This window comes from Perissodus microlepis, chromosome 3, assembly GCF_051167445.1.
Source record: "Perissodus microlepis isolate ML-2025 ecotype Zambia chromosome 3, ASM5116744v1, whole genome shotgun sequence".
NCBI classification, from domain to species: domain Eukaryota; kingdom Metazoa; phylum Chordata; class Actinopteri; order Cichliformes; family Cichlidae; genus Perissodus; species Perissodus microlepis.
This window is the reverse complement of record NC_140463.1, coordinates 31,708,539-31,721,678: the sequence shown is the minus strand read 5'-3', so window position 1 is coordinate 31,721,678 and position 13,140 is coordinate 31,708,539. Positions and strand designations below refer to the sequence as shown.

At 40.5% G+C, this 13,140-nt stretch overlaps 1 protein-coding gene across 5 annotated transcripts in view; it reads right to left on the bottom strand.

Moving 5' to 3' along the window:
• Positions 1-13,140, bottom strand: part of chd3 (chromodomain helicase DNA binding protein 3) — a 56,350-nt gene that overhangs the window by 18,873 nt on the left and 24,337 nt on the right. For 3 of the 5 annotated variants that reach the window (XM_084924076.1, XM_084924077.1, XM_084924075.1), the window contains 12 exons: positions 12,378-12,555; positions 12,032-12,118; positions 11,607-11,692; positions 11,046-11,179; positions 9,534-9,678; positions 7,103-7,265; positions 6,824-6,993; positions 5,168-5,378; positions 4,914-5,030; positions 4,689-4,823; positions 3,112-3,220; positions 804-936 (listed from right to left, as the gene is read on the bottom strand). In XM_084924076.1, the coding sequence (XP_084780202.1) occupies positions 804-936; positions 3,112-3,220; positions 4,689-4,823; positions 4,914-5,030; positions 5,168-5,378; positions 6,824-6,993; positions 7,103-7,265; positions 9,534-9,678; positions 11,046-11,179; positions 11,607-11,692; positions 12,032-12,118; positions 12,378-12,555 (1,668 nt within the window). The remainder of the gene's footprint in view (positions 1-803; positions 937-3,111; positions 3,221-4,688; positions 4,824-4,913; positions 5,031-5,167; positions 5,379-6,823; positions 6,994-7,102; positions 7,266-9,533; positions 9,679-11,045; positions 11,180-11,606; positions 11,693-12,031; positions 12,119-12,377; positions 12,556-13,140) is intronic. The other 2 variants (XM_084924073.1, XM_084924074.1) reach the window with 2 other exon arrangements.

Below are 13,140 nucleotides of genomic sequence, written 5' to 3'. Positions count from 1 at the left end.
TTAAAAACAGTGAATTAATAAACCAGCGTCACACATAGCCAATAAGAAAACTGACAAAACAGATGACCTTTGCTCCATTTATACTGAAACCTACAAATCTTCTCAATTTTCTTACAAATTTCTTATGTCTTTTTAACAATGTCTTAGTTGGCATACTAATAATAAAGGCCTCTCATGATTAATCCAGCTTCGTGAGTAAATGTACTTTATGTGTGAGTATGGGTATCTGTGTGTGGGTCCTGGAAAAGGGAGTTATTTATAGTAAACGCGTTGCAAAAGCTGTCGTGTTACACAACCAATTACAACTAAGACAGTGTGATGAGAAATCGTTTTATTTTCTGCTGCCCTGTGCATTCTCGATGGCAGGTTTACCCCCCATGAATGCCTACAATAATTTAGCGAGAAAATAAATGAGAAACGACGAGGCGGAAAAAGCGATGCGATGCAGTAAATGAGGATGTTGAGTGCAGGATCTGAAACATGTGCGCCGCTCAAAAACAGGATGAGAGCTCTTCCAGAAATGCAGCGGTCAGCAATACCATTCAGCTAATATGTGGGTCTAGGGGCATCTGTCATCCGACCATCAACCGAGTCAAGTGATCGAAGACACTGGACCGCAAGGCTTTTTATAGCGACTGAAACCATCCGCTGTCGTGTTCACAGCACACCACGTTCCCGCATACGTGGTATGAATTTGTATTCAACATGTGAGACCTTTGAGAGCTTGGAGGAAACTGACATTTATAAAATGTGCGAGTCTAATGTTGAACGCAAGAAGTGAAGGTTTTCGTGACCCATCTTACCTTGAAGCGCCGAGCCAGGAACTTGTTCTTCATTTCCAGGAAGTTGCCTTTATTCGCCTGCGTCTTGAAAGGCTCGTTGATGATGGCGAACTGGGGATCATTCTGGATGTCCTGCCACCGAGCGTAGCCGTGACTGGCGCTGAGGTCAAGGGTCATGTTAACAACACTTTGTGAATAAGACCATAGAAAGTATCTAACTAAGCACACAACATCACCCTGAAGCTCAACAAGGAGCACTTTTAGACATTTGGTGCATTGGGGAGAAGTATTAATAACATGATTTTAAAAAGATACGTTCATAGCAGGAGTTAAATCTGCACATAAATACCACTACCATGTCATCACCATGAGTGCACTAATGTAGCTTAAAACAGGGGTGTCAAACATAAGGTCTGTGGGCCAAAATAGGCCCGGCAAAGACTCCTATCCAGCCCATGGGACAGCTTTGGAAAATGTGAAGGAGGGCATTAATCTTTGTATTTATCTATTTTAATTATTTAATCATTTTAATTGTATTCTCATAGATTTTGCAGCATTCAAACATTGATGCTACACCAGTTTAAATAAGTAATATAGTCAATTCAATGACAATAAAGCTCCTGTTCTTTCACAATCTTCATTGTTTCCACAGCATAAAAAAACAAAAAAACATTTTCTGTGAGTTAACAAAAACTCTTTTATAATTACAGGACAGTCTGGGTGATGAGCTACCAGAACTTTAAATGTGAATGTACACATTTATCATGTAGAAAAACTCAGATGTACTGTTGAGATTGCACTTCTTTTTCTTATATCAAGACATCTCAGGGAATAAATGTTTTGTTAAATGTCTTTACAATGACAGAAAGTGGAGTTTGTTGGTCCAGCGTGGTAAAGATCAAAGTAGTCTGTGTGTGGCCCTCAGTGTAAAATGAGTTTGACATCCCTGGCTTAAAATAAAAACTAGAAAAAACGTAATTGCAAACATCTGTAGTTTCTTCAGAGGTTATAGGATCATTTGTGCTGCTTTCTTATAGCTATCCTATGCTAACCTAATACTGAGTTGTATGAAAAGGAGGAAAGGTGGCCCCTGTAGCCTGCAACACACATGCAGTTAAGGGATTGCCTTCATTGCATCTCTAACCATGTTTTTCGGTGGCTATGGCTCAGGAGGTAGAGTGGGCTCTATGCGAACTTTAAAGTTGGTGTTTCGCATGTCAAAGCATCCTTGCAGATGATGCAGAATCCCAAGTTTCCCCTGATGCCTCCATTGGACTGTGAATGTTAAACAAGGTGCTTAATTAGATAAGCATAGTGGTATATAAGTACCTGCTAAGCACTAACTTTGCCATTTTGGAAGCTTAATGTAATTGCCTTTAAAGCCCAAATCAGATAATGATGTTTAATGGCTGCAGCTGATCGGTTTAGCTTTAAAGCATGAAGGCCAGAAACAAAGAAAAAGCAAGTCTTGCTCTGTCTAGAGTTATTAAAAAAAATCCACCTTTCTCTACTTTAGTTAGTTTAAAGTTAACGAAGAAGAAATAGTAAATTATTTTCTTAATATCTTCAGAACCAAACAGAAAAAAATTGACCACTTTTGACCTTTACTGCAAGCAGCAAAACTTGATGCTTAAAAAAGAAGCAAAAGCAGAAGTGCTAAAAACTTAAGATCTCACTTAGGACTGACTCCAAAAGTGAGTCAATTCCTTTAAATTCCTATAGACGTCACGCATCGGCTGGTATCTGTCCATGTGATGCAACCCCACCATTGGGATGCAGCTTACTTGGAAGCAAGCAAGCCTCATTTGATGACTTTGCACGAGAGCCTCTTGCTCAAGTACGGCCACTTCTGGCTCCAAAACCAACATGGCAACAGCCCAAATGCCATACTCGGGCTTTAAAATAGAAGTCCACAAAACAATGGCATTGCACAAAGATAAGTAGCATCTTCTAATCTTACTCTCACACAGAATGAAAACAAAGGCTAGTTTCCTTCCAAAATGGAGCTATTCTTCTAAGTGTGTTTTTAATTTTAATTTCACCTCTAAGCAGACTTCAGGCAGACTTCTATTTCAGTCTATACAGGCCTTAGCATCAGCTTGTAGAATAATGAAACCTGAGTTTAATGTGAATACTCCACAGCCTTAATGACCATAATAGAGAGAACAACATGAACTAAATGACCCTCCACATCAGTGTCCAGCAGACACACAGTTTGCTGTTTACTGAGGTCTGGCCGGAATGTTGACTTATTACGCTGGGCTTCTGCCGGCCGATAGAAAAATAAACGCGCCAGGGTCATCGCCCGGGCAACTGCCACCAAGGATACATCACGATTCCCGCCAGCAGCCAGAAGTCGTGCCGGCGGTGCCAGATCTCGTTCATCTTCCCCGAAGAGATGGCGGCCCGCTCCTCGTTCTGCCAGAGAGTGTGCAGCTCTGCGGAGAGAAGCGAGCACAAGGTAAAGAACACGAGGCGGGTTTACACGGCGCGCCCAGAGCTTTTCTGGGTGCGCGATCAAGGAGGAGATAATTCTGGCTCAGTGCTGCTTTTGTACTGAAGCTCTGGAACACAAGGGGAATGTTTTGCTCGTTCATTGAATGTTGTTTGGACTGCTTGGCAACTTTTTTGGACAAACTGGATATTTTCACCCTCATACCTTTTTCACTTGATTAGCAGGGGGGTGTTTCAAACACAAAGCCAGTATTCAGACAGAGAAAGTGAACTGAGAGTCGTAGGACAAAATGCAACAGATGTAGAGAAGTCTTGTTATCTGACAATGTTTTTTAAATATCTTGTTCTAGTTTTGGGGAAGTTCATAAAAGAAGTATCATACAAATATGAGTGGAAGCATGACGCTTGAACAAGCTTTATGGAAATTCCTATGAAATTTAGCAGAACACTTGTTCACACATGTTTCCTTGATTGTTTCTTCTGATTACCACTGAAACACTTCCAAAAAAAAAAAAAAAATTTACACAGGAGAATAAAGCTGCTAATGAAGGAAATGTTGATGCATGACATCATACACAGTAGTGTGAAACAGCCTTGACCCCCCCTCATTTCTTTAGATTTTGCTAGGAAAATGGGAAATACCTGCAGCAGTTTGTTAAAACGTGCAAATCTACATGAAATACGGCGTATAAAGCAAAAACGAGAGTTTGTACGGCTTCTTGAAGGACATTCAAAGCTCAAAAATTATACATTTCACTCCATCAGACCTGTTTCACTGATTTTTCAGTCCAGTTCTTGCGTAATTTGGCATGTCCCTGCTCTTTCTCGCTGTTTCTCTTTCCACCGTTCCACTGAGACCATTTCTGATAAAGTTTCAGTGAACAATAGAGCCAAGTCAACTGAAGGGCCAGATGTATCTCTGAGGTCCTGTGTCAGGTCTCTGCTGGACTTTTTCCTATTTCTTAAAGACGCTCTGGGAAAGAACCTAATTGGTGCTAAAAAAACTTTTTTTATATCTATCAAACTATGTTTATAGATTCAACTAAAGAAATGGGAACAAACTGTGTTTTTGTGACAAAGTGTGCAAAGACATACTTTAAAATTGGCTCTGTGCTACGTTTTCTGAATCACAAAATTGGTTCATCACTTGATTTAGAGGCCTTTTTGTGCTCTGTGCTAATGACTTATATGTCAGTGTCAAGGAGCTTAAGTGTCAAACAAAAAAAAACATTCCTCTGAAAATGGCAAGGTAGGAGAACTGTTTTAAAAATGAGTGAAAAAGCAGCCAATGTCCAAAGATAAACTTTGAAACACCTTCAGAAAGCTCAGAAAACTATAGCGCAACACCACTTTAAAAAAATTAAAGAAACTCCGGCTCCCTGGAGGCAAAAAAAAAAAATAAAGAAATAAGGGTTGAATCAGGATCTGTATTCCAGATCTGCTGTAACTAACCAGTGAAGCCACCGTCTGCGATGTTGAACATGAAGCGAGGTCGCTCAGTCGGGGGCTTCCCGTTACCCTTCGGCGCCTCCTCCTTCGTTGCTTTGACTTCTTTTCCAGCATCCTTTTCACCTTTGACCTCCTCTGCTATCAACGACAGCAGTAAAAATGTTAATTAGTTTGTTATTGCAGCATACCGTTACACGTCTAACCACCAGGAACTGAATAGACACGCACCTTTCTTCACATCAGACACTTCGATCTTATCCTTGGCATCTGTTGTTTCCGTTGTGGTAGGTGTTCCCTCCCGCTTTTCTTTTTCTTTCTCTTTCTCCTCCCCAACCCTTTCTCCTTCTGCAAAAACAAAAGGACCTGAATCACATAAACCTGTTTTATGTGTTCGTGCATGTCAGACTTGAACTCGCAATACAACAAAAAGTCTTATAATGTTTGGGCTTATCAAGTTTCCTTTTCTCTTTTTTTGTGTTCACCTGATTTCTCCTCTTTAACTTCTGAATCCTGCTTAGATGTGTGTTTAGTCTCGTCTTTAGTCTCCTCCTGTACTTTCTTCTCCTCTGTAGAGGCAGCTGGATTATCGGTCGTGTCTTTCTTCTCGTCCTCTTTCGTGTTGCTGTCGTCTTTGCTTTCAGTTTTTTGAACGGAAGACACATGTTGTGATGTTTCTTTTGTGGAGTAGGAAAGCTGCGGAGAATAAAACAACGCAATATCACATAATCTTGTTTGCAGTCATGTGCCAAAATCTTCACGCCAGAAGCAAAGACTGTATATAAAGACAGCCAGTATGATGTCACCAAAGTCACGAGAGTGAATCTGAGTGGTGCAACTTCTCAATCACAAGGCAGGACAATCCTAAAACACACCCTGCTTTATTATCTTTTTCACTCTAATGCGGATCATCCTTCTAGCCATTTTCTCCCACTTATCCAATTCAGTGTCATGGTTCGGCCTATTCTAGCTGCCATAAGGCGAGAAGCGGGTCACACTATGGACAGATTACAGGTCGCCAGTCTCGGCCAGGTGGCCCAGGACATCGTAACAGTCAAGTAAACAAGACCCCAGTCACACAGGCCTAGAGACATGTTGGCAACTACCAGTCATTAAGGAGAAACGTGCTTTCCCCAAACACGGTGGTAAAAACTGTCAATGGAACTGATGGACTTGTCTGCAAACACTGGTAAACTGCTCTAAGAAACTGAGCGTGACACAAACTCGACAGGTTGAGTTCAATTCAATTCAGTTTTATTTATTTGTCACTAAATCAGAACAACAGTTGCATCAAGTTGCTTTATTTTGTAAGGTAAGGAAGGACACTATATTAACAGAGAGACAGCCACAACAATCAAACAACTCACTTGCTAACAGTTGGAAGGAAAAAGTCCCTACAAGCAACCATGGCGATCTGCTAGCAACCAAAGCAGTCACCGGGAACCACTCCCAACCAGTCAGGGAATACGTTTCCCTAGCAACCAGAAGTTGTCAAATCCCATATGGCCAACAACTGTCGAGCATATTTGCAGAACGTCCCGTGAGAAAGCCCCACATTTGCAACCAGAAGAGTCGCCCTCTGCTGGCTGTTAAACAGAACGCAGGTTAAGATGCACCATAACTGGCTTTTCAGTCCTATATCCATCTTTTATATACAGTCTACGGTCACAAAGGGAGAAATCTCTTCGATGGCCACAATAAATCTTCTAATTAGCTTAATAAATTTATACAAAAAATTGCACAATTTGTTGTGGAAACATGCTACATCAGAGAAATAATAAGGTAATAACCAGACCACCTGTTCATTTGCCACTATGGCCTTAATAGTCTTAAAATTTGAGTGGTGGAATATTTTTTTTGTGTTTTTCTGTCTTTTAACTGAGTACCATACTGCATGAAACTGCTGATACTGTGAAACTGATTGCATAGATAATTTTAAAAATGCAATGCCTGCATGTAAAATATAATTTTTAATTTTCAGTGAAAGGAGGATATGTGCAACAAATAAGAGATTTGTGAAATAAGTCAGAGGTTTTACTGACAAAACAGAAATATGCATAAATATTAAGATTAATGGAATAATTGAGAAGACACTGTACTGCAGGCAGGTTTTGATTTGCATTTTGAGGACCACGTCCCACCTCTGTAGGGTCTGCAGTTTTGTTGCCATCCACCTCTTTCCTTTCGTCCTTCTCCCTGTCCTTCTCCTTCAGTTTCTCTTTTTCCACAAGGGCCTCAACGTCCTCCTTGTCCTCCTCCTTTTCTCCCTCCTTCCCGTTCTTTTCCATCTTCTCTGCCGGAGCAGGGGTCGCTGCATTTGTTCATACACATAAAATCATTTGCACATTACACATCAACAATGCTTTTATTTACGTGGAGCACCCTCTGCTGGCCGCTGTTATTGGATGTTTTTGGGTTACCTGGCTTTGAGGTGCACGGTGTGTTGTTATAGCTGGCATCTGGGGTGGGCGTGGCGGTTTTCACCGCAGGAGAAGAGGCCCTGGAGGAGGATTTGTCTATGCTAACCTCAGACTTGAGCTCTGGAAGACTCCACCGACCGTTGATGTGCTCAAACTCCTGGATCTGAACACAAAACATGAAACACTCAGTAAAAAAAAATAAAAAACTTGGCACCCACGCACTTTACCTAATACCACCTCCTTTAAACACACCACCCACATGCCCTGTTTGCCTGGCAGTATATCACACAATCCCTCTGGCACAGATAGCAGATCAGGATGTGTACACGTTTAAACAAGTTGGACTGAAAACTGGAAAGAAGATGTTTCGATAAACTAAGATAAACTGAGAAAGTGGAAGCAGCAAAGAAATCAAAGGGTATTTAAAGATGTAATGATTGATCGTTTCACATGAAAGAGGTCTATTTCTTCTTTTGTTTAAGACCTGCTACTTCAAAAACACCTATAAACAAAAAATTCTGGATGTGCTTTATCATGATTATATTTATCCAAACTTTTTTAAATACGATTTGTAGTTGCAATTATTCTACGTTAGTCTTTCAGCGTATTTACATTCAGTAATTTACTCTCCGTGCAGTAGTTTTCAGCAGTTACCTGCACAGTCCAGCGTTCCCACTTTGGATTTAACTGCACAAGATATTTTTGCACAAGATATTCACAATATTACTGTTAATTCTCCACAGCTGTATGAGAGCTGAGTTCATTATATGCTTGAGTAAACTGGACATTTTCTGTTATGGCAAGAATTGCAAGGGCAAACTCTTTGCTAAGGTGTTTATTTACCCCTGATTATCATGGTTTTCATATTTTGGATAGAGAAACACATAAATCTGACAAGCATGGTCAAGTGCAAGCTGCAGAGACAGAAAGAAACTTGGATAAACAACACTAAAATTTTGTAAATGGAAAAATACTAGATGATGTTCTGGCCCCAATATAGACCAGTAAGTAGGGAAGAGATCTAGGAAGCACTTATGCACACAACAGTCTGATCTCTCTAATGCCCAATGAGAGGTACAAGATCCACATATCACACACCAGCAGACTAATGAACACATTTTTCCCCCTATAACCGTAAAACTTTCTAAATAAATAACAGATACACTCAACAAATGAGCAATGCATACTGCAAAAGTGCATGCCATCTCTGTAGTGCTGTAGTGTTGTAGTAGTAGTGTTGTTCATATAAATCTTTACTTGCACTGGTACAAAACACACTGGAGTCTTAGTTAGCACACTTAATGTTTTTCACATTTCACAAGACCCTATTTACACAATCAGAGCGACAATAAACATCTTGAACTCTGAACCTTTATCTGAGCTATAAAAGCTACTAATGCAGTTTTAAGAAGTACTTTTTGTTTCTGCTGCTGTTCGATGTTCCAAGCATTTATTTAACTCAAAGGAAAGACTCTGACACAGAGCCAGCAGGGAGCAACAAACATAACGTCTGGGTTTCTCCTGCTTCCATTTATTATCGAACTGTTCTCTACTGACACATAATATAAACTGTCACCTAATGAATCAGCAAGAGACACAGTTTGACTTTTTTATAGGATAAAGATGGCATCTGAGCCTACATGCACATGTAGTTAGTCAGAAATAGCAAAGCCAATCCTTTTAGAAATAGTGTGGTGATACTCAGATTAGGAAAAAAGAAAACTGCTCCCTTTACTTCAAACTGATTTTTAATTTTTGATCAAAATTATTTCCAGTAACAGTTCAGTAGTTATTGCATATTATAATAAGCCCCTTTTTTCTCTACTAAATTCTACACCCTTGTCAGAAATTCAAGTATTGACTGTCCAAAACTCATCTTACTGCTGACAAATTTAAAATTTTGCAGGGTGAAACAGAATAAGAGGGTGCAGCTGCACCAAATGTCGACTATCCTGCTGTTGTGTGGAAATCTGCAGGATGTAAAGTCTGCTTTGCAGCACTGTATACCTGTTTGCCATCACAGTCACAGTTTGCCCATTTTACAGAAGTGGCTGGTGGTTATGAGGGGGTTACTAACCTGTGTGACTAGGGCTTAGCAGTGAATGTCATGACAAATGAATCTCCAGCAAACACTTGCCAACCAGTTGGGGAATACACATTATCCCCTTGTGACCGGTGGCTGACAGATGGTTACCGCCTGATCTTTAGGTTTGTGTTATTAAAAGAGCATGAGTTTGTTTGATTGTACTCCAAACAGACACACCAGTCGTATTTTTTTCCATACCAAATTGCGTTTCCTGGAATATTAAACCACACATCTTGTTATTAAAGTGATTCCCCCAGAGAATACGCTTGAGGATGAGAGCTGTCATAACTTGCATCATTCACCTCATCTGTCTGCATCTAGGAAAGGCAACAGGTTTCGTCTAACCTTCTTCTTGAGGAGCGACATGACGCCAATACGCGTGAGAACTGGCTGTCGACACAGTCCTTCTCTTGGGACGCCATCGGCGAACGTCTCGGCTCCATCAGCGACGGGCTCGCACAAGTGGCGCATGAAGAGAGACACGTAAGCTCTGGGAAAGAAGAAGGCAGAGATAGATGAATACACTGGACTTGGAGGAAGTTTAAAAGCTTGACCTTGATAGTGAGGAGGACCAAGACCACCATAATAAAAAATAGAAGCATATTTGAATATTATATCTTAATAACATTTTGTATTTTCTCTTAGTTATTTTCACAGCACTGTTCACTTTTGTGTTTAATTCCTTTATGCAGCGTGCAATGTGTATAACCACAGTGTTTGGAAGCATACTGTCTCCTTAGGTATTTATAAATGACATTAATAAACACAATGTTCTTAGCCTCATGTGACATCTAAAAAAAGCAATGATACAACAAATTCCGCTACAGTAGATTCTTACAAACGAGACTACGAAAACATTTAGTTTTGATAACTTTTTGTGCTTTACTCCAGAGCATCATCTGCAAATCTGTCTATGAACAAGGAGGCATTTCTATTCAGTTACTGAGATCTTTGGAAAATCAGATAATATAGTGACAATGACTCCTCAATATGCAACACATTTTATAGCATTGTGGCGGAAGCTCATCACGCCGCCCTGCGTAAATAGCACTGGGTTCTGATTGTGTGTTGTTGTTGGTTATGTTTGCAGCTGGCAGGGGGCGAGCTGCAGCCGAGTGCGCACGGCAACCGTGGAAATAGTGTCTGTTAATAAAGTATGCTGCAAAGCATGAACGTGTGGTCGGGTCTGCTGTGGATTTATTACAAGCATCATGCCAGGATCTAACTTGTGAATGATGGTAAGGGTAGGGCTGATCCTTTCATTCAGGTTTATGTCTGGTTCTCTTTATCAGCTCATCACAGCTGTTTCACCATCTGCTGCAAAGCCAACAAATTATATATGCATAATCTCTTTAAAAACACCCTTTATAACTGCAGGATGTTATAGTCGCCCCCTAACCCCTAACCCTGGTGCATAATTGCCATTATCAGGTTCAAAGAAAAAGCTACACAACTTTTTAGTGGGAATTCTGATGTTAACAATCAGAATTTAGACAAAATTGTACACAAAGTAAGAATATTTTTAAGATTTTTTTGTGAGTCGCCCGAAGCTTCGAATCCAGTTCATTGCTCTTTTATTACTGGCAGTTTCATAATGAAACAGACTGTTTAATGGCATAATGCAATGTTGGAACAGAATGAATTAGATTATCACCCACTGAGCCGTGACATCTCTGTCACTGGATAGCGAGCGCGAAAAGTAAAAGTCAGTTTCTGATATGATTGTTCTTTGCACTGCAGAGTGTTTTAAGATGTGCATTTCGTGCATTTAATTCCTTGTGAATCTACAAAATTATGTGTAATAATTTTAATTTTGTTGGTTTTGGTCCTCTGTGTAATAAACTGTCTGTTACTTACTTGAATTCTTTCTCAGTCTTGCCTTTGAGGTCTCTTACAAGCCACTGAGAAGAGAAAGCATCCTGAGATGGCATCCCCCAGCGCATTACAGCATTCAGGAAAGCTTTGCGCTGGCGTGTGTTAAAGCCCAGAACCTATTGAAAGAGCAGTTTATATATGTGAACTACTATTATCCTAGAGCTTGATTGAAAATGCCAGAATGAAAAACTTTTTCATAATCTTGCAGACACTTTTGTGTTTTTAAAACCTCCCAGGGCCTTCTCTGTTTAAGTCTGACTCTTTGATAATGCTAAAATAAACTCTAAGTCCAATCTTTAACAGTGCAGGAGATCATTATCACGTCCGCCATAATCAGGATGATGAATGAGCTTAGAAGGTTCAGAGCTGTTGAAGAAGTAATTGCTTTGCCGCCATCTCCAATAAAGGATAATTCAGTTTTTAAAGATCGCTGAAAAAATAACCGTGAATCCTAGTTTGCTTTAAAAAAGCCTGACAGATTTCAGAAATATCACAATTTAAAATAAAACAAATGAGTAAGACTAGTTCCAGAGCTGTACAAACCTCAAGGTTGCCTCCCACCCTGGCCAGAAGAGGAGGCAGAGGTTTATCTTTGTCATTCCTCAACTGCCGACGTGATTGCCGTCGTCCTGTGCAAAAAAATTAGGCAACAAAAATGACGCACGTAAGAATATTTGCTACAAAAAAGACAGATGCGCTCAATAAAACACGTTCTTTATTTATTTTTACATTTTGCAACCCGGCAGTTATTCGTGTCAACCAAGAGTTAAAAACTTCTGATAAGCCTGAAGCATTTTGGTTTGAATTTTTGGCAAGCCAACTTGTTCTGCTCTGCCAGGGAACTGTAACAACTAAATCAAATTCAAGCTGTAATTCAACGCAGGCCTGAGAGCGTGTCCTACAAAATAGATATTTCGACTTTCACAAGCAGCCCTGCTCGATCTGATGTCTCCGATTTTTTTCCTTACCTTCTGGCCGATCATCAAAGTCCTCGTCCTCCTCCTCAGAACCCACCGAGTACTCGGACTGGTTATCTGAAATGTCAGCATGCCACTCTGAAACAGCACACGGTGGTCTGTCAATAGGCCAGGCCCATTCACTTCCACTGTGCAAGTCATAACTCAAAAAGCACACACACATAATCTGAGACCTCATTATTTTTCTACTTCGATCCCCAGATTAACATAATAAATCTTACATCCATTCTTAGGTCCACGTGAACGAGGACCCATGTTCACATCCAGGGCTTCCTACTCCTAAGCCATCATTCTGTTATGTGGAGTTTCTTCATCTTACACGAGACTCGCCCCCTACCTTGGTCTTCCTGTGCAGCATCATTGTAGTTGACAGGCTTGCGGTTCCTCTTTCCTTTACCAAGTTTGCTTGCCAGATCCTCTTGTTGCTGTTCGTAGTGATGCCGCAAAAGCTTCTCCCAATAATCTGGGTCCACGTTCTCCTCCTGTTTGATTATCTCCCGCTCAATCTCCTCGATCTGCAGCATTAAAGATGAGAACACATGGAAAAAACTGAAGACTGTGGGACTTAAGAGTTAAAATATAATCTCTAAGAAACAACAATAAACTTAAGTTTGTTAGAAAAAACAGGAATGGTGGTTTGCTCACATAAGCTGATCTCAAGCTAACCTGTGGACAGATCTGATGTCTCCAAGTTTAGTAGACTTGGCAAACCGAAGGCAACTCAGATAAGCACACGTTAAAACTGGGATTTGCAGAAGAGCATCTCTGAATGCACAACATGTTAAACCTTGAACCAAATGGGCTACAGCAGCAGAAGACCACACCACATGACTCTAGTGAGGCAACAAGTCAGTGGGGCTCGTCAACAGGACAAAATGAGACTGGAAAAATGTTTCCTGGGCTCATGAGTTTCTATTTCTCCTGTGACATTCAGGGGGTAGGATCAGAATTTGGCATAAACAACACAAAAGCATCATTGGTTACCAACTAAGCATTCCTTACACACCAGAACCAGTATTATTATGAGTATTACTCAACCACATCCACCTATTTACGACCACAGGGTACCACCTTCTGATGGCCGCTTCCAGCAGGATAGC